Here is a 24992-nt window from a genome sequence, read left to right on the forward strand (position 1 = left end):
TAAGCAAAGAGAAACAACAGTCCATCATTACTTTAAACACGAAGGACAGTCAATACAGAACATTTCAAGAACCTGTCACTCCCTGACCTTAGAGATCCTTTTTATGTCTCTATTTTGGTTTGGTCAGGGCGTGAGTTGGGGTGGGCATTCTATGTTTTGTGTTCTATGTTTTCTATTTCTTTGTGTTTGGCCGGGTATGGTTCTCAATCAGGGACAGCTGTCTATTGTTGTCTCTGATTGGGAACCATACTTAGGTGCCCTTTTTTCCCACTTGTGTTTGTGGGAGGTTGACTTTGTTTAGAGCACTTTGCTTGTAAGCTTCACGGTTGTTTTTGTAGTGTTTATTGTTTTGTTTGGCGTCATTTGGATGAATAAAGAAAATGTACGCTCACAACGCTGCACCTTGGTCCGCTCCTTCCAACAGCCGTGACAGTACCTCCCACCACCAAAGGACCAAGCAGCCTGGTGAAAGGGACTCCTGGACAGGTGAGCAGCGCTACCTGGAGTATGAGACAACCTGGGAGGAGATAGAGAGGTGGTCGGTCGACCCAGGGAGAGTGCCGGAGCCCGCCTGGGATTCTCTAGAACAGTGCGAGGAGGGATACCGGAGAATGGAGTTGGCGACACGAAAACGGCTGGCAAGGAAGCCCAAGAGGCAGCCTCCCAATTTTTTGGGAGGGGCACACAGGGAGTGTGGCAGAGTCAGGTAGTAGACCTGAGCCAACTCCCCGTGCTTACCGTGGCGAGCATGAGACTGGTCAGGCCCCGTGCTGTGGGGTGATGCTCACGGTGTCGAGGCGGAGCATTCACAGGCTGGTGTGCTCGGTGCCAGCGTCCCACATTTGCAGGGTGGAAGCTGGCATCCAGCCAGAACGGATGGGGCCAGCTCTGCGCTCGAGACCGCCAGTGCACCTCCACGGCCCAGTGTATCCGGTGCCTCGGCCAAAGAAGAGGCCTCCTGGATGTCTCCCCAGCCTGGTGAGTCCTGTGCCTGCTCCCAGAGCCAGGTCTCCTGTATGTCTCCCCAGCCTGGTGAGTCCTGTGCCTGCCTCCTGTCCGGTGCTGCCAGAGTCGCCCTCCTGTCCGGCGCTGCCAGAGTCGCCCTCCTGTCCGGCGCTGCCACAGTCGCCCTCCTGTCCGGAGCTGCCAGACTCGCCCTCCTGTCCGGGGCCCGTGGCAAGGGTCTCCAGTCCGGGGTCGGACTGGAGACTGGCCCGTTCCAGAGGCGCCATCTAAGTGGGCCATGCCTGAGGTGGAGCGGGGTCCACGTCCCGCACCAGAGCCACCATCGTGGATAGATGCCCAGGAACTTCAGGAAAGAGTGCTGGCAGACAATATCACTTTTGGGAATGTGAATATGGTCAGCACAACAACAATTGCCAGAGTACGCGTGCTTAGCCCGGTGCAGTACATTGCAGCGCCTCGTATCGGCCAGGCTAGAGTGGGCATCGAGCCAGGTGCCATGAAGCCGGCTCAGCGCGTCTCCAGTGCGTCTCCTCGGGCCGGTGTACATGGCACCAGCCTTACGCTTGGTGTCCCCGGTTCGCCAGCACAGCCCAGTGCGGGCTATTCCACCTCGCCGCACTGGCCTGGCTACGGGAAGCATTCAACTAGGTAAGGTTGGGCAGGCTCGGTGCTCAAGAGCTCCAGTGCGCCTTCACGGTCCGGTCTATCCGGTGCCACCTCCACGCACGCACGCACCAGCCCTCTGGTGGCAGCCCCCCGCACCAGGCGCAGGGGGGGGGGGGGGGGGGGGGTACTGTCCCGTTCGTTCTGACCTTAGTTCCTTTGTTATGTCTTTGTTTTAGTATGGTCAGGGAGTGAGTTGGGTGGGTTGTCCTCCGATCCTTCTCTCTACTCCTCCACAGAAGAGGAGGACGAGATCCGTTACAGAAACACCCACCACCAAAGGACCAAGCAGCGTGGTCAGAAGAGGAGGACGAGATCCGTTACAATAATTCAGTGTATCACAATTCCAGTGGGTCAGAAGTTTACATACACTAAGTTGACTGTGCCTTTAAACAGCTTGGAAAATTCCAGAAAAGTATGTTATGGCTTTAGAAGCTTCTGATAGGATAATTGACATAATTTGAGTCAATTGGAGGTGTACCTGTGGATGTATTTCAAGGCCTACCTTCAAACTCAGTGCCTCTTTGCTTGACATCATGGGAAAATCAAAAGAAATCAGTCAAGACCTCAGAAAAAAATTGTAGACCTCCAGAAGTCTGGTTCGTCCTTGGGAGCAATTTCCAAATCCTGAAGGTACCATGTTCATTATTGCAAACATTAATACACAAGTATAAACTACATGGGACCAAGCAGCCATCATACCGCTCAGGAAGGAGACGCGTTCTGTCTCCTAGATACTTTGGTGTGAAAAGTGCAAATCAATCCCAGAACAACAGCAAATGACCTTGTGAAGATGCTGGAAACAGGTACAAAAGTATCTATATCCACAGTAAAACAAATCCTATATCGACATAACCTGAAAGGCCGCTCAGCAAGGAAGAAGCCAGTGCTTCTCCTCTGGTCTGATGAACAAAAATAGAACTGTTTGGCCATAATGACCATTGTTATGTTTGGAGGAAAAAGGGGAGGCTTGCAAGCCGAAGAACACCATCCCAACCGTGAAGGACGGGTTGGCAGCATCTTGTTGTGGGGGTGCTTTGCTGCAGGGGGGACTGGTGCACTTCACAAAATAGATGGCATCATGAGGAAAGAAAATTATGTGGATATATTGAAGCAACGTCTCAAGACATCAGTCAGGAAGTTAAAGCTTGGTCACAAATGGGTCTTCCAAATGGACAATGACCCCAAGCATACTTCCAAAGTTGTGGCAAAATGGCTTAAGGACAACAAAGTCAAGGTATTGGAGTGGCCATCACAAGCCCTGACCTCAATCCCGTAGAATATGTGTGGGCAGAACTGAAAATGTGTGTGCGAGAAAGGAGGCCTACAAACCTGACTCAGTTACACCAGGTCTGTCAGGAGGAATGGGCCAAAATTCAATCAATTTAATGTGGGAAGCTTGTGGAAGGCTACCCAAAACATTTGACCCAAGTTAAACTATTTACAGGCAATGCTACCAAATACCAATTGAGTGTATGTAAACTTATGACCCACTGTGAATGTGTTGAAATAAATAAAAGCTAAAATCAATAATTCCCTCTAATATTATTCTGACATTTCACATTTTTAAATTAAAGGGATAATCCTAACTGACCTAAAACAGGGAATTTTTACTAGGATTAAATGTTAGGAATTGTGAAAACTGAGTTTACAGTTTTTCTCAGTCGCTTTGGTGCATTTCTTAGATCAAAAGTGCAATTCTTGATACTACTTGTACAAATTCCAAATAATCGAGTCACTTGTGCACATCATTACAGCAATTTCTTATTCCTTTGAACAAATTGCAATTGATAATGTACCCACCTGTATGTTTTACAGTAAAATGTGTGTTCGCATAGTTTTTGTCTATGTGAAAGTGTGCGATGCATCACTGCATTTTTTCCCACATAGGACTGCAAGAGTACCTCAAACCGGTGGCAGAGGACGCCTTTTCACACCTCAACAGGAGGAGCCTATTTGCACCATGGTCCGAGCAAACAATGCCATGAGACTCAGGGAAATACAAAGGACCATTATAGAAGACAACAATGTCTTTGAAAACATCCATACGGTTAGCATCTCAACCATCAACAAGGTGCTGCATAGAAACCAGATGAGTATGAAACAGCTGTATCGTGTACCATTCCAAAGTAATGAGGACAGAGTTAAGGAGCTACGGTACCAGTATGTACAGGTAAAACAGATATCTATGTAACTACTTTACAGCAACATTTTATAGTGATACATAGTACAGTAAGCATAAACTGCACACATTTCCATTGCTGTGGAACGAACATGCAATATATGTACATTTTATGTCACTCTTCCTTACCAAAAAAAATTATACTGTGTGTTCTGGGATATAGTGTATAATGGAGTTGGAATCAAGTGAACCCTCTCACAACTTTGTATACGTGGATGAGGCTGGCTTCAACCTGACCAAATGCAGAAGGCGGGGTCAGAATATCATCGGTCACAGAGCTGCTGTGGATTTGCCAGGCCAACGGGGAGGAAATATTACCATGTGTGCTGCTATTTCGGAGCATGGTGTCCTAACCCATATCCCCCTTATAGGGCCATACAACACCCAGCATCTACTCAACTTTTTAGAGACTCTCTACAGGGCTCTCATCCCTGATGATGAGAGGGGTCTGTTTAGAGAGGATTTGCCAAAGTATGTGGTCATTTGTGATAATGTGAGTTCCATCGATCAAACATCAAAAGACAATGGTTTGTGACCCACCCGAGGATGCTCATAGAATTCCTCCCACCTTATTCACCATTCCTTTACCCAATTGAGGAGTTATTTTCAGCATGGAGGTGGAAGGTGTACGATCGTCAGCCACACACACAGATGACCCTGCTGGCTGCAATGGATGCAGCATGTGAGGACATCACAGTAGACGCCTGCAGAGGATGGATAAGGCATTCCAAAAGATTATTTCCACTTGCATTGGAAGGGAAAATATCCGGTGTGATGTGGATGAGAATATGTGGGCCGACAGACAGGAACGTCTGGATGTGTAGAGACAGCACAACAGTGCTGCGGGCAAAGTTGTGCCTTAGGGGTGGTTTCCTGTTTTTCTTTCTAATTTAGTTTTTTGTTGTCCAGTCTCTTTCAGTCAAAAACCCACATACAGTAATATGTAAATAGTACTGTTGAAATTGATATATGCCATAGATCTGCAGCCTTAGTCATTTTCAATACAGTAACTGTCATCCAAACTGTAGCCTAAGTTTACATCAGGTAATACTGTCAAAGTACACAGTTACATTGACAACATGCCTAAACATTTTGACGACCTTGTTCGTGAACAATGACTCAATGACTTATCATTCTGATGACACTGACATGATCATTGGCATGAATATTTACTTTTGAGAGATGTACTAAGGAGTTTTAGTGACTGACTAGCTTTAGAAACATATATATTGTATATTGCAGTTTGTACAAATTGTTCTGAGAAATGCACTTATTATTTTGCACGTTAGGGATGATGTGAAAAATGCACCAAAGCGACTGAGAAAAACAGTAAATGTATTTGGCTAAGGTGTATGTAAACTCCCAACTTCAACTGTGTACTTTAGTACAGTCAATGAAGTGAAAATGTGTTATTCTTATTCTATAATGAAATACTGATTTATGTGAAAAATCATTCAAACTTCAAAGAGAAAAGTTTGTGTTTTTCAGCTCAGTGTGTTATGAGTGATAATGTATGCTTTCTGAGTGAGAATTGTTGCCAGTGTTTTGGTCAAACAAGCTTCTTTTGAGACATGTCTGAAGTATTTTGGTTGTTTGAGTGAGTTTTGGAGGTGAGATTAACTGTTTGGCCAAATGCATGTTGGTAATGCAGACTGTGTGAAGAGTTTTGAAAAAGTGGCTTCAGTATCGACCGATGCTTGTTGGCAATTTAAAATTAAAATAAAAACAGCTAAGTCCGCCCTATGGCTCAACGTGTAGAATTGAAGCAAACTTGCTTTAAAACTGCAGCATTTACACCTGCCCTATATAGTGCACTGCTTTTCACCAGGCTCTGGTCAAAAGTAGTGCAGTGGAGAATAGGGTGCCATTTGGGACGCACAATGGGCTTTAAGGATGAATCCCGCTGGTGGATTGGCTTTAGACTTAGCTCAGGTGATTACCTTAAACCACTTAAAAACATGCACCACTAAACCGCTCATATCCTCACAACACACAGGTAATAGGGTGAGCCATGTGTTTGTGTGAGAGGCATATTCGCAATATGTAGGGCTCTCTCTTTCTCTCTCTGAATGTTCAGATGATGGGGATGGGGCTGGGGTATAGGGCTGGGTTACAGTGCTGGGGATGGGGTATAGGGCCGGGGTATGGGACTGGGGTATAGGGCTGGGGTTGAGGTATGGAGATGGGGCATAGGGCTGGGGTATAGGGATAGGGCTGGGGTATAGGGATGGGGTTGGGGTATGGGGATGGGGCTGGGGTATAGGGATGGGGTATAGGGCTGGGGATGGGGTGTAGGGCTAGGGCTGTGGGGGTTCAGGCCTTGGGGGTTGGGGGTTGGGGAGAGGATTAGCCAGGGCCAGTTGGATCATTTTACAGCCGGCGAACCCCCCAGTCTCCTGGACAATGAGGATTAAACTTCTCTTGTTCTTCAACTCTGAAAACGGTAGGACGACAAAGACACTATTCCTCATGGGTCTCTGGCTGGGAGCTCGGAGAGAGGGGGGATGAAGACAGAGGGGAGGAGGGAGAACGGAGGATGGGGAAGAGATGGGGTATTGTGTCCATCCCACAATTAATCCCTCCACAATTTCCTCCGGGTTGCTAAAGTGAGATATGAGTCAGACGTGGCTAATGAAACGCTGAAGTCATCTTAAAAGGAGGATGATAAAAGCAGACATTAAACTAAGTGAGCTCGTCATTAGCTGTTTCATTAAAGGGGATCGGGGAGTCTGTGTGCTCCTGTTGCAATCGGAGAGGGAGATTAATCAATTAATTACGTTCCAATAATGCTCCTCTCACACCCGAGTCTTCTTGTTCTTTTCCAACGAACAACCTTTTGGATCAAGTACTTCTTGATGTGGGCTGTAAGTGTAGCCTACCACTCAGGACCTCTCAGGGGGCTCTCCTCTTTCGTGCCACTTTAGGTGTGACAATTACGCCAAGGAGAGACACATGCGTAGGTGACAAATCAAAAATAGTGGTATGGTCACTGATACATACAGTATGAAGGAATCTGAAAAAGTCACAGTTTTAGGACAAATACAGTCCTCACTTTCTCACTTTGGCCAGATTCCCTTTCTCACCAGGAAATATAAAAAAGATACACGTTTTTTATTTTACTAGGCACGTTAGTTAAGAACACATTCTAATTTACAATTACAGTTTAGGAACAGTGGGTTAACAGCCTTGTTCAGGGGAAGGACAACAGATTTTTATCTTGTCAACTCAGGGATTTGATCTAGCAACCTTTTGATTACTGGCCCAGCACTCTAACCACTAAGCTACCTACCACCCCAACTGTCTGTTGTGCAGTATATTCTTGCAGCCTCCTGTAAACAATAGGTATTATACGATTAATAGATCCAGGATTATTCATGGTCGGGGATTGGTACTGAGACTAAGTATTGAGTGTGGTCATAGCCTGAGGGGTGCTGAATTGGGCTCGCTATGTGGCAGGGTGTCAGCCTAAGGAGCAGCTAGTGGGCTCAAAATGTAGCAGGGTTTAATTGCCTTCTTCTTCTTCTTCTTCTCATCGCCTTGTGCTACAGTTGCATAAACGCTTCTTTGTCTAACGATTTGAATTTGATTTAAATTGAGGGCGAGAAAGAGAGTGATTGATAGAGAGGGAGAAAAAATACAGGGACTGTCTCTAGGGATTTCATCTCCATCTTGGCTCCTGTTCTGTTTCTCTGGGAAGACAGGAGGGAGAGAGGAAAGGAGAGGAGGGTGAGACTGAGGACAAGTTCAGGGTTGGAATAGGAGAAGGGTTAAGGGAGGGGCCTATCTGCAAAAAGGCCTTTTTACTTTTCAGAGGGCGAGACAAATAGCAAAAGAAAAGAGTCTCCTGGCCTCCTGGATGCAGTGTCAACCCTCATCAGTGTCTGGTCTGGCAGCTCTGCTCGTACTGCAGGCACCAGCTCACAATGGAGGGCAGCAATGGCCACCACACCTCTCACATCTTATCAACGTCCTCCTGGACAGGACCAATTGAGGAGCGGGCAGTAGCAGGCTAGAGGTGCTCCAGTTTCAGGAGGCATTTTTGAGTGGCTGTGAATTTGTTGATCAATGAGTTATAGGAATTGTTTGATTCTTGATTGGGAATATTTCAGTACAGATTTGACTGAAATATTGATATTTCAGCATAGAGACAGTTTATGACTTGTGCGGTAGAATTGTAAGATTTTATGAGGTTATGTGTTTATGCAAGGTGTTTTTTAAAAGATGGTAATAGAAGGGACCAACAGTTGGGGATATAGAGGAATTATATTTTTGTAGACAAACACATAAACCACTCAACGAACGTGAGGAACAAGCCATGATCCTCGAAGTCACTCACTAACAAACGTGAGCAACAAGGCTTGATCCTTAAAGACTCCGCCAGTCCCCCAAAAAATCCAGACTCTGAATAGACACCCCCCTAAATCACATTGTTGAACAAATCCTGTATTAAAAGCGAAGAGTTAGTCTGCGTTTATTCTTTCTCTTGAAGACTTTAGTTAAGCTAGTGCCTCCGCCACTTCGGAGGCTTCTTCTTCTATGTCTGAGTAATCCTTTTCTTGATGCTGATTGGCTGAAGCCAAGGGGGCCATCTTTTTCACACGCTTCCTTACGGAATCTCCCCCCCAAGCCAGTGTTTACCCGTCACCAGACAATGGTCTGCTACTGGCAATTAAACAGCATTTTCGGAGGGATCCGTGGCACTGGCCTAATGGCATTACTGTTGGACGATTCAATCCCTGAATAGTCAACAGGATTTTGCCTCTCACCGGGAAAATACTGCTTCATCGAATTAGCCGTATTACATAGCTTTACCCAGGCTTATGATTCAGGGTTCACAGATTACTGCTCCTCAAAAGATGGCGGGAGAAGAGAGTGGTAGGCCGGAGGAGTGATGTGTGTGTGTATAAGTCTGTCTGTCTGTCTGTCTGTCTGTCTGTCTGTCTGTCTGTCTGTCTGTCTGTGTGTGTGTGTGTGTGTGTGTGTGTGTGTGTTGGGGGATGACTACTAGACCTTAACAAGTAAGCAAGCCTGGATCCTCAGAACCAAAATTTCTTCCAAGAAAGCATTTTAAGACCCTTGTTTGTGCATAAACACAAACAGACACGCTCCATTTTCTTGCTCACTGGTCCATCACATTATTATTTGTTCTGGGTTTGGTTTGTTCACTGTTTTGAAGGAAATTATTAATCAGTTATGAATGTGTAGGATGTGATGAGGTTTGAACAGTGCAGACAAATGAACAACCTATGCGAGCTGCCCACTCCACTCCCTCTCTTTTTACACACAAACACACCTTTGCAACACCATGCCAACTCAACTACACCAAGTTTGCATTGCAGAGAATGGGACAGTCTCGTTAGAACACACCCACCCACAGACACACACACCGTAGGCACGAGGCAAACCGCACATGGTGACCTCTGACCTTTAGTGGGTCAGGTCGTCCGGGCCGGGCGGCTCATAGAACCGGGAGAACCGGCCAAGTCCATTATCTCACAATGAAGGGCTAATTAGTGTGTTAGCAAGCCTCAAATCACACAGCAACAGACTGCCTGGCTGTCTCTGTGCTCCTCTCTCTCCTCCCACCCAACATCCTAATTACTCCTTTATTCTCCCTCTGTTTCTCTCCCTCCATTTCACTCTTCCTCTCTCGTTGTCGTTCCTAACTCTCTCGTTCTCTGCCTCTGCCCATTTCACACATAAAAGCTGGATGCTAATTGCCTGCTATGGAAATATTGGGCATGTGATTAACAGTGCAGTGTGCCCACACTGTGTTTGGCTGGTCTGGCCTGGGTCTTGCTGGCTGTACAGGGTGGCGTGGAGCCAGTGTACCAACCAGGAGTCTTGCTGGCTGTACAGGGTGGCGTGGAGCCAGTGTACCAACCAGGAGTCTTGCTGGCTGTACAGGGTGAGGTGGAGCCAGTGTACCAACCAGGAGTCTTGCTGGCTGTACAGGGTGGTGTGGAGCCAGTGTACCAACCAGGAGTCTTGCTGGCTGTATAGGGTGGCGTGGAGCCAGCGTACCAACCAGGAGTCTTGCTGGCTGTATAGTGTTCTTTAGGATGACTATACAAATGCATATGCCCCATATACAGTGCCTTGCGAAAGTATTCGGCCCCCTTGAACTTTGCGACCTTTTGCCACATTTCAGGCTTCAAACATAAAGATATAAAACTGTATTTTTTTGTGAAGAATCAACAACAAGTGGGACACAATCATGAAGTGGAACGACATTTATTGGATATTTCAAACTTTTTTAACAAATCAAAAACTGAAAAATTGGGCGTGCAAAATTATTCAGCCCCCTTAAGTTAATACTTTGTAGTGCCACCTTTTGCTGCGATTACAGCTGTAAGTCGCTTGGGGTATGTCTCTATCAGTTTTGCACATCGAGAGACTGACATTTTTTCCCATTCCTCCTTGCAAAACAGCTTGAGCTCAGTGAGGTTGGATGGAGAGCATTTGTGAACAGCAGTTTTCAAATCTTTCCACAGATTCTCGATTGGATTCAGGTCTGGACTTTGACTTGGCCATTCTAACACCTGGATATGTTTATTTTTGAACCATTCCATTGTAGATTTTGCTTTATGTTTTGGATCATTGTCTTGTTGGAAGACAAATCTCCGTCCCAGTCTCAGGTCTTTTGCAGACTCCATCAGGTTTTCTTCCAGAATGGTCCTGTATTTGGCTCCATCCATCTTCCCAGCAATTTTAACCATCTTCCCTGTCCCTGCTGAAGAAAAGCAGGCCCAAACCATGATGCTGCCACCACCATGTTTGGCAGTGGGGATGGTGTGTTCAGGGTGATGAGCTGTGTTGCTTTTACGCCAAACATAACGTTTTGCATTGTTGCCAAAAAGTTAAATTTTGGTTTCATCTGACCAGAGCACCTTCTTCCACATGTTTGGTGTGTCTCCCAGGTGGCTTGTGACAAACTTTAAACAACACTTTTTATGGATATCTTTAAGAAATGGCTTTCTTCTTGCCACTCTTCCATAAAGGCCAGATTTGTGCAATATACGACTGATTGTTGTCCTATGGACAGAGTCTCACACCTCAGCTGTAGATCTCTGCAGTTCATCCAGAGTGATCATGGGCCTCTTGGCTGCATCTCTGATCAGTCTTCTCCTTGTATGAGCTGAAAGTTTAGAGGGACGGCCAGGTCTTGGTAGATTTGCAGTGGTCTGATACTCCTTCCATTTCAATATTATCGCTTGCACAGTGCTCCTTGGGATGTTTAAAGCTTGGGAAATCTTTTTGTATCCAAATCCGGCTTTAAACTTCTTCACAACAGTATCTCGGACCTGCCTGGTGTGTTCCTTGTTCTTCATGATGCTCTCTGCGCTTTTGACGGACCTCTGAGACTATCACAGTGCAGGTGCATTTATACGGAGACTTGATTACACACAGGTGGATTGTATTTATCATCATTAGTCATTTAGGTCAACATTGGATCATTCAGAGATCCTCACTGAACTTCTGGAGAGAGTTTGCTGCACTGAAAGTAAAGGGGCTGAATAATTTTGCACGCCCAATTTTTCAGTTTTTGATTTGTTAAAAAAGTTTGAAATATCCAATAAATGTCGTTCCACTTCATGATTGTGTCCCACTTGTTGTTGATTCTTCACAAAAAAATACAGTTTTATATCTTTATGTTTGAAGCCTGAAATGTGGCAAAAGGTCGCAAAGTTCAAGGGGGCCGAATACTTTCGCAAGGCACTGTACATTATTTTCCTAATTAAAATTGGTGGCCTATTACCTTATCAAACATAGACCATCAAATATTAGACAAAGCATTGGCAGTGTCATGGCTTTAGGCAGTATTGGTGTTAAATGCATACTGAAAATCTTCTTGTGGCCTCTATTCAAAACAAACACTTTTCTGTTTCGATTACTATGAGGAAGAAGAATCTACATGAAATTTCGGGCAAGCAATTATCAGTTCCGCATTTTGTAGTAATAGCGGGAAGTCTGGCTATGTATTGAAAGCATTGTGGATAAATGAGTTCATGATTGCTTAAAATAACATTATTTTATGATATGGATGTATAGTTGTGTTATGAGTAGTGTGGGGAGACTTTTATTAACCTACATCTGTTCTTTACTCCTCACTTTTCCAACCCCCCTTTCTCAATATGGCAGTTATTTAAAAGTAATGAGAGGACATGCATTTTTTGACAAGACAGGACATTATTATCTACTAACTAGGCATTTAACAACAAGGGTCAACATTAATAGACTTCTGGGATCACAATAAGATATGTTAATGTATATGTAAATGAGGCCTGATGTGAACTGGGAGAATTTCCATCTTTCCTAACCCCGTAGCATGTCTCTACATCAGGGGTGTCAAAGTCAAATGGACGGAGGGCCAAATAAAAAAATCAGCTACAAGACGAGGGCCGGACTGTTCGAATGTTCATTGAAAAAATTTTAAATGACGCATATAGTCTAGTGAACCTAATTGAACCTACTGAAAACCTAACAAATATATTACAATATGATCAGATAAATAAAGCAATATTTTCTTATGGCTCTGTCAGTAATCTTTAATTTTCAACAGACACAAAAGACAAATTTCCTTTATATAAATATCCCCATAACATGAACATTAAATGAAAGAAACCGGTATTCAAGGCACCATCAGTAGACTATATTTTCTATTTTAGCAAAAGTGGGCTAAATTTACTTCAAAGAAAAAACAATAATAGCAATTTTCTATCATCCACTCAACTGAAATATTTTTAAAATATAATTGGATTGAAATACAAAAAAATAAAGTGCAAAAATCTATTAATCAAAAACAACACTTTGTTTAAGGAGAAGTAACATGCAGTGAAAACAAATATTAAATTTTAACTTTTAAACTTGAACTGAGTAAAAACTCTAAATATGTGATTGCACAGTAATGTTCACTTGTTTGAGGTTGAGGGTGATACTTGGTGGTGTCCCATCTTTTCCACAAGTTCATCAATGTTCGGGGTAAGGCTCTGAGCTGAAGAAATCCTCAGAATTGAGTGGAGGTGTTCAGCAGTAAGTCGACTTCTGTGTGATGTTTTGTTCAGGTTCATCAAAGAAAACAGTTGTTCACACAGGTATGTGCTGCCAAACATAGACAACGTTTGAGCAGCCTGGATGCGCAGCTGGGGCATTGTGCCGGGGAGGAAACGGGCGAACTCCGCAGCACCCACTGCCGCATATTTTGCCCTCAGTGCATCATTGCATTGGAGGTCAATCAACTCCATTTGGAGGTTTGGTGGTGAGCTTTCCACGTCAACAGCAAATGGGTTACCGAGCAGTTCCAACCTGCTTTTTTGTGCTTCAAAGTCAGCAAATCGGCGTCGAAAGTCAGCGGCAAGCATACCTATTTTATCAGCCAACTGTGTGCTCGGGAACGCACTGGTAGAGAGCTTCTCTTTCATGGTCTGGCAGCTGGGAAAGTGGCTCAAATTTTCTTTCCGCATCTGCGTCTCCCACAGAGTCAGTTTGGTTTTAAATGCCTTCACTGTACTGTACATATCAGAGATGACACGATCCCGACCCTGCAGCTGCAAGTTTATTGCATTCAGATGACTCGTAATGTCACACAGAAAAGCCATTTCACACAGAAACATTTCGTCTCGGAGTTGTGTTGTGTCTTTCCCTTTGCTGTCCAAGAACAGACAAATCTCCTCACGAAGCTCGAAACATCTTTGAAGCACCTTTCCCTGGCTTAGCCATCGCACCTCTGTGTGATAAGGCAAATCACCATGCTCCGTTTCTAACTCCGTCAGAAATGCCTTGAACTGGCGGTGATTCAAACCTTTGGCTCTGATAAAGTTAACTGTGCGCGTGATGATGCTCATTACATGCTCCATTTTCAAGGCTTTACCGCACAACGCTTCCTGGTGTATGATACAATGATAAGCTGTCAGCTCACCTGTCGCGTTTTCCTCTTGCATCTTTTCCCGTATCTTCGCCACCAGTCCGCTCCTGTGTCCACACATCGCAGGTGCTCCGTCGGTTGTCAAACCCACGAGTTTTTCCCAAGGCAGCTCCATCTCATTTACACATCTTGACACCTCTTCATACAAATCATGCCCCGTAGTTGTGCCATGCATAGGACGTAAAGCCAAAAACTCCTCTGTCACGCTTAGGTTGGAGTCCACTCCGCGGATGAAAATTGACAACTGGGCAATGTCAGAAATGTCGGTGCTCTCATCCACAGCCAAGGAATATGCAATAAAATCTTTTCCCTTTTTCACAAGCTGCTCTTTTAGATTGATGGACAACTGGTCTACTCTCTCGGCAATGGTGTTTCTGCTCAGACTCACATTTAAAAAGAGTTGCCTTTTTTCTGGGCAAACTTCGTCACAAACTTTAATCATGCAGTTTTTGATGAAATCCCCCTCCGTAAATGGCCGGGCTGATTTAGCGATCTCTTCTGCCAAAATAAAACTGGCCTTGACAGCAGCCTGGCCTTGTGATTTGGCTTTTTTGAACAGAGCCTGTCGAGATTTGAGGCCTCGTTTTAATTCCTCTGCCTTTTGTAGCCTTTGTTCCATGTCCATATTCTTGTTTTTGTCCGCGTGTTTCGTTTCATAATGTCGTCTCAGATTATACTCTTTCAGTACCGCCACACTTTCTCCACACAGAAGACACACAGGTTTTCCAGCTACCTTCGTGAACATATACTCCGACTCCCACCTTGTTTGAAACCCCCGGTTCTCAGTATCCACCTTCCGTTTTGCCATTTTTGATGGGTATCTGAAAGTTAATTTTACTGTGATGCTGACGACTGCTGTGCCAATAAATATTGAAATGAAGCAGCCTACTGCTCGGTGCGTCACCTTTGCATTGTGGGAAATGTAGTATTGGTGCGTGTAAAAGATCTGCGGGCTGCCGGCTTGCTGCGGGCCGGTTCTAATAATAAATCAAGATCATCCCAGGGGCCGTAAAAAACCTTCTTGCGGGCCGGATGTGGCCCGCGGGCCTTGACTCTGACATATGTGCTCTACATCATTTGCCCTCTAACCCTTTTCTACTTCTCTATTAAAACAGCAAAGCGCTTCCTGGGTCAGTTTTATTTTTCATCACAGTTTCTCCTTCTTTCTTTCCCTCTGCATACACATGCACTTGCTTAACCACATCGTTAACTTCCTTTCTTTTGCTAGCTCTATGTCTTTGCTGTAAAAACCAGTGATGTTTGATAGTTTTCAGAATTTTTTTTGCAATAGAGTCATACTAAATTTTGAATATTATCTTGGTAGTTACAGAAAGCTAAACTTATTGCCAGTGAAGAAACTTGATATAATAGTGCCCAAAATTCTTGGAAATATGTTTCCTTAATGAATTATCTAGTTCTGACCTCTGCCTTGTTGTTGGAGTGATCCAACCAACTCTTGGAGGATCTCGCAATAAACTCAGACATCTTTCAAAGACTTTCAGTTTGCACTGGGTCCCCTCTGCGCTTCGGCCGAACAGTTGGATAAAGAGTGAAGTCTGGTTTTCCCAATGGTGGGAGCCTTGAATGTTTGGGTAGTGTTTCGAGTGGTGGGTGTGTTGGGGAGGGGGGGGGGGGCAGTTCGGCTGTTCAAAGGCTGCCTTTTTGCATTGTTGGTCAGTAGGGATTAGGGCCTTCCATGCTGCAGAATAGCCCCTCTAATTAAAAAGGATAAGGAGGCCGAGAAATGGTGAGGGGCACAGGAGGAAGAGACAAGAGAGGGAAAGGGGAGAGCAAATTTGGAGAGAAAAGAAAGAATAGAAACAAAAACTGTTTTCAGTGTCACTCCTGCAGCCAGACCCAACGATTCAGCCTGGATTAACTTTACACTCCTCCTCCCTCTCTCCATCTTTGTTTTCCACCCCTGCTCTTTTTCTACCTTTGTTCATCTGTTTTTGTTTCTCTTTTATTCTCTTTCCCTCTGTTTTTAATCCTAAATGAAACCACAAATTATGCTATATTAGCCTAATTATAAAGCTGTTTAATTGGACTTTAGCTGCTAGTTCACCATCCATTTAAGAGTGACGTAAAATAATACAATAAAATAAAGCTAAAATTCAAGCCTTTTCCATGACCTGCAAAAACAAGCTTCATAGAACTTGAGCTACATGCAACTCAACTAAGTTTGTGTTTGAAACAATACAACCTGTGTCTGTGTGTGTGTGTGTGTGTGTGTGTGGGTGTGGGAGCGGGTGTGTGTGTGTGTGTGTGGGGGGGGGGGGGGTCATTGCCTCCAGATGCTAAGCGTCAGTAGGTGGGCTGTTTGCTGTCAGGATATCAGGGTGTGTTTTTGTTTGGCCCTCCTCCATCCCTCCCCCTCCCTCTCACTCTGGGGGTCCTGGCCCTCCAGGGACCAGAACCTGAAAACTACTGCCCGGGTTTAAGGCCTCTCGTGGGCATAACACTACCCACAAGCCCTGGGAGGTTAACGAGGTACCAGCAGGGACGAGGCATTCCAACCTCCCACAGACACTCGTATGGATTATGTTTATTATGTATATATAGTTATCTTCTTAATATATGTATTTTTCTGTATTTTGAGTATTGTTGTGGCTATAAGATCTCCCAACTAATCACCTAATAATAGTAGAAGTAATTGTTAGTAGTTTGAATTAGTCCCTTGGGCCTAGCTGTCAATCATCTGACTCCACCCCTGTAGTTAGGGAGACTGCAAAGGGGAGAAAAGATGGATGACTTTTCTACTTTTGCCAGGTAAGTTGACAATGTATGAACAGTCTTAATGGTAGGAACCAGGAATGAATACATCCTCACCTGAGCTTACCTGAGTGGCAGTGAAGAGGAGTGAAGATGATAGAATGAGTCAATCAGAAGCTGGAAACGGGATGAGTAACAGATACTGAAGCTTCATAACTACTGCGTTTGAATGTAACCACCTGCTGAATTATCAAGTAATGACGACTCAATATTTATGCCGTCCTATCAATACTTTGAATACTTTTATGTCGCCAACATGTTCATCAATAAAGTTATAACATTGTAGCTGTATGGTGCAGATGGTGTGTGTGTGTGTGTGTGTGTGTGTGTGTGTGTGTGTGTGTGTGTGTGTGTGTGTGTGTGTGTGTGTGTGTGTGTGTGTGTGTGTGTGTGTGACAGATGGGGTGAGTGAGTAGGCCAAGACATCGATCTGACCTTGAGCTGGACAGCTGAATGACATTGAACTGAACTATGACATCATTGATATGGATTTAGTATACAATATATTGAATGTGTTCTTCAAACCATATAAGACAACAATAATTTGATAAATGTATTTATAGTGATGAGTAATAACACTGTTATTAGAATATTATTATTATTATGTTTATTATTATAGCAGTAATACATTAGCTACAGTTGACTGGGACCCTATCATGCATGTATGGAGCTTTACTTTGAGCCATTCCCAGTCCCACGATTCTTAAAGTCCCCAATTCGTTCTCCCTAGCAGCAGGAGAAACCGTGACTCCTTCAATTGGACGGGAGTCAGAGGGAGGGCATATTGCCACAGACGTTAACAAGCGCGTTCACCTTTTACAATCAGAGCCCCGTTTAGCTCGAGCGCTCCCCGGGGCTATGCGATATTTACCGATGAATTATGTATCAGAGCTCGAGATGAAAGGCGACAGCGTGAGCCACGAGCAATATGGCTTCACTCATCTGAGAGACATGGGAAACGAAATATTAGAGATATTAGTTGTTTATTTAATCATTTAGGGTTCTCTTCAAAATATAATGAAGGCGAAGGACTAGAGGCGATAATACATTGAATAGCATTCCATATTTCACTTGAATTTGAAAGCGTTTAAAAGCTTGAATTTGAGGCATACAGCCTAAAGTTTAATTTCTAGAGACCACACTCTTGCAAACCAGGCTGGTTCAGGGGCCTGACCTCCATTGATTTAGTGTACTGCATGTATTCATATAGCAGATGGTCATAAACACCGGCTAACTGGTATAATAACACTACTTAGTTTTCATTTTTCACATAAAGTTATTCAGGCATCATTCAATAAACCACGATTAAATTGGCACATTTAAGGAGTAGGCCTATAGGCGCTTTAAAAAGAGATAGAGAAATGACGAATAGACTAAGGCTATTATTTTGCAGAAAATGTTGCACCTAAACGTAGGCTGCTACCAATGCAGTGACAACTAGACAGTGAAAAGAGCACTGGTAACAATTAGCTTGCTGGCTAATCAAATTCAGACGCTAATCCCCACCAAAACGCAACCTGTCCCCTAGGACAAAAACGGGAGAGGGGGAAAGAAAAGGGAGGAGTGTGTGTGTGTGTGTGGGGGGGGGGGGGGGGGGGGGGGGGGCGTGGGTGAAGAGAAACAAAAAAGTAGCGGTTGTATTCACAGATAAGCTGTGTGAATTCGTTCTTGAAAAAGCCTTTTGAAATATCCCAAAATAGTTTTTTCTCTCTCGAAATTTAAAAAGCTAAAATGACAGTGAGCAAGAAAATATATATTTTGACTGGAAAGGGAATTATTATTATTTATTTTTTAAATACAAAAATACGACGAAGAATATTATTTCTGAGGGAATAGCAGGTACATGATGCGTGAATATGTGCGAGAAGGGTGTTGTTTGAGAGAGAGAGAGAGAGAGAGAGAGAGAGAGAGAGAGATGAGGGGTGCTGCGTGTGCCAGAGATTTTAAATCTCCCTGAGAGTGTTACATTTACCAAACCGTGACAGTCATGTCCCCAAGAATGTATATTCCCCTTCCTCGCGGCGAGGCCTGGCTAGAACTTCACCACTTATAAATCAGTGCAGTTGACTAACAAACATGTATGCTTGCATAACAATAATAATTTTGCTAACATTATTGATAAAATCATTTTTGGTTCAAACTAGTTTAAATAAAACAGAAGAAAAACAACAAAACGAAACCAATTAGGCTAAAAATCACGAACGACAATAACTCGAGCAATGCTATTTGCCCTAATATACAGCGGGACTGGTTAATTTGTGTGAAACATTATTGCTATTATTAATTGTTTGATTGCTATTCGCTTGTCATCCTCACCTTTGCCATGAAGATAGGGGCGCTGCGGTGCGCTCGCGGAGTACACGCCAATGGATCATCGTTCATTGGGGCCACGAGCTCTACTCAGGAGACAAGAGGTGGTATTTCTAATGACACTGATAACCATGACATGTTATGGGCTGCGGTGAGGACAGTGGTGAGGACAGTCACAACAAATCCAAAATACATTTTTTAATCAGCACATTGGTAGCCTATGTCAGGAGTCCAACGTCGCATGGAAACGTTCAACATCACTCCACATAATTTCCCTCGCTTATTCCAGTAGCTGTCAGGGTTATTTAGCAAATCTCCCTCTGGTTAAAATGATCAACACTCGCTCTGTAGCATATCATCTAAATATTACGCAATATATTGCCCAGAGTATGATTAATAAGGACATATTCTGTTTGCCAGAGTAACATTATATACAGTTATTTCCATTTCATCCATCCATAGAACTGTATTGGCTATCTCTGTCTTGCCAATTTTTTGTAATTCTTTCCTCTTTTGCAATCTTCGGCCCATCTTATTTGTGCTAACAGTGTTAGTCATTTCCAAGCATCTTATATAGGCCTACATATCTCTATCGTGTCATTTCTGATCTTTCAGCAGTACCAAGTGCTCTTTGTGATGGAAATACCTTCGCATGGAGCGATAATTGTGGAGGCGTGTTTAAAAAGAAACTTTTCCCACCCCTCACCTCTCTTGCTCTCTGGCAATGGCGGCTACACTGGAGGCAATACAGCCACTAGCATAACGGGCTAAAGAAGGAGAACTCAGAGCATGCTGTAACCCATATTCATCAAGACGAAAATGTTGTTTATGGATGTTGATTGAGAAGAATGTCCACTCAGTGATGGTTTTATAGTTTGTTGCCTGCTGGGAAAGCCTAACTGAACTGTTGAAAAGCCCTACATTTGCAGTTAAAATATATATATATTTAAATGTCACGCTCTTAGCTTAATTTTATTTTTATTTTTCGTCTTGTTCTTCTTCTTCTTCTTCTTCTTCTTCTTATATTCGCATATTATTACCATTATTATTATTATTATTAGTAGTAGTATTATTATATTAGGCCTATATCTAATATTATAATTAGCCTATTATTATTGTTGTTATTATTATTATGCAGCCTATATCAGTTTGGGAAAGTGAGTGAGGTTGGGGGAGGTTGTCTGGCAGTCAGCTGGCTTAGTAAATACAATGCCAGTCTTTGTTTTATTTTCGTGACGCAGAAAATTAATCAGCCCGAATGCGGAGCGCTCGGAGTCGCGGCTAGCGTCCTGTAATCAGGGCAGCGCGTGCCGTACGGATTATCTCGTTAATTTCTTTTTTTTATTTTTTATTTTGTGAGAAAAAAATACTTGTGGGCAATAATAATTAATTCTCGGACAGGGTAATTATTATTGAACGGATGTGGAGCAACCGGTAGATGGGTCTGGGTGAAAAAAAGTGACAGATTGAGGCCGGTGGCCGTTACATATAAAAACGTATGAAGTATTGGGATGCGTGCGTGCACGAGAGGAGGAGGGAACTCGCAGTTGCAACTTCGATTCTACAGGTAGGAGCAGATTGGTTCCAATCTAATAGGACCATGGGCTACAACGAAACATTCCAACTATCAACTTGAATGTAACTACTTATGATTTGCTAAATGCAGGCTATTTGATTGGCAAAACGTTTTGTAAGCTTATCCTTTCATAAATAAACAGACATGCATCCTTAGATATTATTACATTGTAATACACTACACCCTGCGATCCTGTGTTTGTTTTTGTATTTGTCGTTTTTTTATAGGCCAAAGTTCAAATGTAATTTCAATGTAGGTCTCTTTGAAATGTACAATACAAGTGTGCTAGATCAATATGACGCTAGAAAATATTGTTCGCCGTTTGGGGCCAAAATATATAGGCCTAGGCAATATTATTAGGCAGATAGTCTAATAATTACTACCCAAATAATGTTTGTTTCCTCACCATTCAAGTGGATAGTGGGAAAATACATTGCTTCCTTTCTGGGCGATTGACAGTTGATTATTCCAAACAAATGTACATAAGGATTATTGAGGGTTTATTAGACCTAACAGTGTAGGCTACATTTAATATCAAATACGACGTTGTTGAATTTATGAAGGGAACATTTTCATTTAGTGTAGAATATTGTTTTATTATAGGAAATAACTCTCTCTAAAAAACAGACTCTCCACCGAATGAGAGAAATGTGATCGGTTCTTAATTGCGGAGCAAGTGCTTGTTTGCTTAGATTAAGATAAAGTGGTTTTTGCTAATCAACACTCTTCGATAGTCTCACCACCTAAATCTAATTACCGGGAGCTATTAATTAGGTAGAAATCGCCCAGGGAGTGTCAATAATGTCGGCTCGAATTACAATTATGGAACAGTTTCCCCAAGTTTCTCGTCATTTTGCTAAATTGCCGTTCACATTTAAATATAGAAGGGATTTCACCCTTTCAGCAGACACATTCTATAGATAGAATGTAAGATGCTGTGGTAGTTTAATTGCCTGAATATGTAGAGCGCTGGGTTTACAGTATTGTCTCTTTTTTTTTGTCGCCAACGGCTCTTTTGTCATCAGCATTATTTATCTGGTCAACAGTGGGCTTTGTCTTTGCAAATGGCCCCCAATCATGCCGTCTATACTGGAGACAATTAGCTGATGCTAACCTGTGGGTACTATGCTAATGGAGCGCCTTGCCTTTTTGGAGCCCAATGTGTGTGCGCATTTTAACGACAATGTTTTTGTTCTCGAAGAAGGCGTGCTGAAATGATGGGATGTTTTTGGTGCTGGTAGGATGTGGTGATGATGGTGGTGGTGGTGTGTGTGTGAGGGGTGGGGGGTAGTAGGTGGCGCAAACGTTTGTAAGACAGACAGAGGATCCTCAGTCCACCAGGACAGCTGGGGGTCTCCGATCTGCTTTAAGAGCGCTGGCGGTGCAGGACGACGCTCATTTTTTAAATTAACCTCACTGCGTAAAGAGCGCGTAACGCCTCCAACGAATAACCAAGGACTTATCCGTTTTAACCAAAACCATCCTCTCTCTCTTTCCTGTTGTGTTCTGTTCAGGTTTCGGCAGAAGAATTGAGAATAATCCAACACTTGAGGACTAAACTAAAAAGGGTACTTTTCAACGCCTTTTTGTTTTCAAAATTCTCTGCAACTTTGCCCTTCGATCGGAGGCTAGAATGATGTCTTATCTGAAGCAGCCGCAGTACACAGTCAACGGTCTGAGTTTGTCTGCCTCCGGAATGGACCTTCTCCATCCGTCTATCGGCTATCCAGGTGAGGTCATGGAAGACATTTATTACACAAATAACCATGAAATAATGAAATCACCTCAAATGGCTTAGGCCTATTGCATAGATTTTATGTGTTTATTTTCGCGTCTATTTCTTACGAAATTATGATTAAATGAACTGATAACGATAAGATAAAAACAAGTTAAAAATATATACTAATGTAGACTTGGAATTATAATTTAATCGAAAGTTGTGTTTTCGATATAATTTGCCATTGGCTTTATAAACATTCTCGTCTTGCTTATTTATGTCTGTAGTGAATTATCTAAACTACGAGGGGATAATGTTGTACATTGTCCTCGTGGGGTGTACTACATGTAAATTAATAATGATCCTAGACTAACAAGAATCACGTCTTGGAAACGTTTGCAATAAGAGATCAGAGCAATGAAAAATATTCCCTGTCTGAAATGTCAACCGAAAAACGATTTATCTATCTAAACATAGCCTAACTGCTCATTATCAAAATTGCAACTTTAGGCCTATTGGATAGGCTACAGTTGACAAGCCACATTGATTAGCCCATGTAGGATAAAACAATGTTTTTCTCCTAAAGCAATAACCTGTTTGTATTTGTAAGGTGGGCTACTTAATGTTGACTTAACGAACAGACCTTTTCTCATACAGGCGCCCCTCGTAAACAGAGGCGCGAGAGGACGACCTTTACGCGCGCCCAGCTGGACATTCTGGAGAACTTGTTCGCCAAGACCCGCTACCCAGACATCTTTATGCGCGAGGAGGTGGCCCTGAAGATCAATTTACCTGAGTCTCGTGTTCAGGTGAGTTCCTAGGCTTTTGGGTAAACACACGCGATCATCCGGGTTTTGAGTCAAGGCCACTTACACAGCTCGTTAATTTTGGATTTGAGAAGTCAAGCTCCCAGACGCCACTTCAGAGCGTGTCTTCTCCACTCTGATAATTGGAGTGTTCACCCCCCAGTGTATAGTCCTACGAGCCTCTTCTTTTGCATCCACTATGGCAGACTGTATTGAAATTAAACATGAATAAAACGCTACAACACGTTTTTTTTTGCGTTCATGGGGTGATAAATAAACTGAATGAGCATCCTCTCCATTTTATTACTACAATTCAACACATTAATTCTTCTTCCAGGTATGGTTTAAAAACCGAAGGGCGAAGTGTCGCCAGCAGGCACAACAGTCCCAGAGCGGTGCGCAGAGCAAGACCAAACCCGTCAAAAAGAGAAGTTCCCCAATGAGAGAAGCCAGCTCCGAGAGCGGTGCCAGCGGACAGTTCACACCGCCTCCCAGCACCTCAATCCCGCTCGTAAGCAGCAGTACTGCCCCGGTGTCCATCTGGAGCCCGGCCTCCATCTCCCCGCTGTCTGACCCACTCTCTACCTCTTCCTCCTCTTGTATGCAACGGTCCTACCCGATGACCTACACCCAGGCGTCCGGATACAGCCAAGGCTACACCGGATCCTCATCCTATTTCAGCGGGATGGACTGCGGATCTTACTTGGCGCCTATGCACCACCAGCTCTCCGCTGCGGGCTCCACCATGAGCCCCATGAGCAGCAGCGGGGTCTCCAGCCACCTGAGCCCGCCTTCGTCCCTCTCCACGCCAGGGTATGGGGCAGCGGGACTGAGTTTCAGTGGTCCCACAGACTGCCTGGATTACAAGGACCAGGCCGCGGCCTGGAAACTCAACTTCAACACGGACTGTTTGGATTACAAAGACCAGTCCTCGTGGAAATTTCAGGTGTTGTGAGAAGAATGAGTGAGTGACATTATATTTTCACAATGTGGTGAAATAAACGTTAGTCAATCCGATGGGATTGAGTCGGCGAAAGGCATCGTTTTCCAATGGCTGGTCCTGGGCATCAAACTATTACCCCGAACAGCAGCAGTGTGAGTGGAGAGAAGCTGCCGCTTCGTCTCTCTGACAGCGTAACAACTGCTGAGTTAACTTATTGAAAATTCAGTGAACTCTCTTTAACTTTGATCAAGGACATGGAACAAAAGTGTTGCCCAAGAAGAAAATGATCAAGAGAAGCTGCAACCCTTGGCTAAGCGCGTGGAATGGGTCAGCTTTCCATAAGCTTCTTACGACTCCCCGATCCTCTCCTCTTGGTTGGCAAACTAAAGGGGCCCTTTGATCAAAGCATTGTGTGCGTGTGTGCGTGCGTGTGCGCGCCTGTGAGGCGAACCTGGATGCACTATTTAATTTATGAAAAATGTTTATAAGACACTAGTTCCAACAGACAATCAAACAGTATGCGTGTGCTCATAAATGTCCCCTAAGTGTTTTGGCATTTTCTATTTGTGTTAGCTTTTTGAGACTGTGATTCCTTGTACCCGTATGCAATTCCGAGTTTCGCATCTGCGATCACCCAGCTGTGAATTTAATAGTTTTTTAAATGTTTAAGTATGATAAATTATTACGATGAAATATTAGTTGAAATAGGGAGTTTTCAAACAGTGTGAGTGGTCGAGTCAATGAGCAGCAACGTTGCCTGAAACATCAGTGTCCGTCAATGACCAAATACAGCTCAATGTTGTTATGCCAAACTGCTATGAAAAGGCTAAACACAAAAATAAAGAACGTTTGAACTGATTCCCCAGTGTCGCCTGTTTAACTTCTTAAAACCATGTTTTTTTCTTTCTAGTTATTCATCAATAGACTTGCTATTGTAATTTGGTTCTGTCAACACATCTGAGTTTTAGAGAAAATAATACATATGACATAAAACATGATGAATAGGCCTATTACTCAACAACAATGATATTTGAATTCAAACCAAGGTGTACACACACATACGCACAAGCATACACGCACACGCACACACATACTATTTCAAGTGTCAGAAGCAGGAATGTGCAGACTGGGA

General features: G+C 43.6%; 1 protein-coding gene across 2 annotated transcripts; it reads left to right on the plus strand.

Moving 5' to 3' along the window:
• The first annotated feature begins 20354 nt into the window (after positions 1-20354).
• On the plus strand, positions 20355-24718 carry LOC139407846 (homeobox protein OTX2-like). Of its 2 annotated transcripts, XM_071151717.1 has the most exons (4): positions 20355-20385; positions 21909-22124; positions 22769-22920; positions 23255-24718. In XM_071151717.1, the coding sequence occupies exons 2-4, from the start codon at positions 22028-22030 to the stop codon at positions 23870-23872; spliced, it is 867 nt and encodes a 288-aa protein (XP_071007818.1). In that variant the 5' UTR covers positions 20355-20385; positions 21909-22027; the 3' UTR covers positions 23873-24718. The 2 variants fall into 2 exon arrangements, with proteins under 2 accessions (XP_071007818.1, XP_071007817.1); XM_071151716.1 differs by lacking the exon at positions 20355-20385 and having other exon boundaries at positions 21760-22124.
• Positions 24719-24992: the final 274 nt, after the last annotated feature.

Source organism: Oncorhynchus clarkii, chromosome 4 (genome assembly GCF_045791955.1).
Source record: "Oncorhynchus clarkii lewisi isolate Uvic-CL-2024 chromosome 4, UVic_Ocla_1.0, whole genome shotgun sequence".
NCBI classification, from domain to species: Eukaryota; Metazoa; Chordata; class Actinopteri; order Salmoniformes; family Salmonidae; genus Oncorhynchus; species Oncorhynchus clarkii.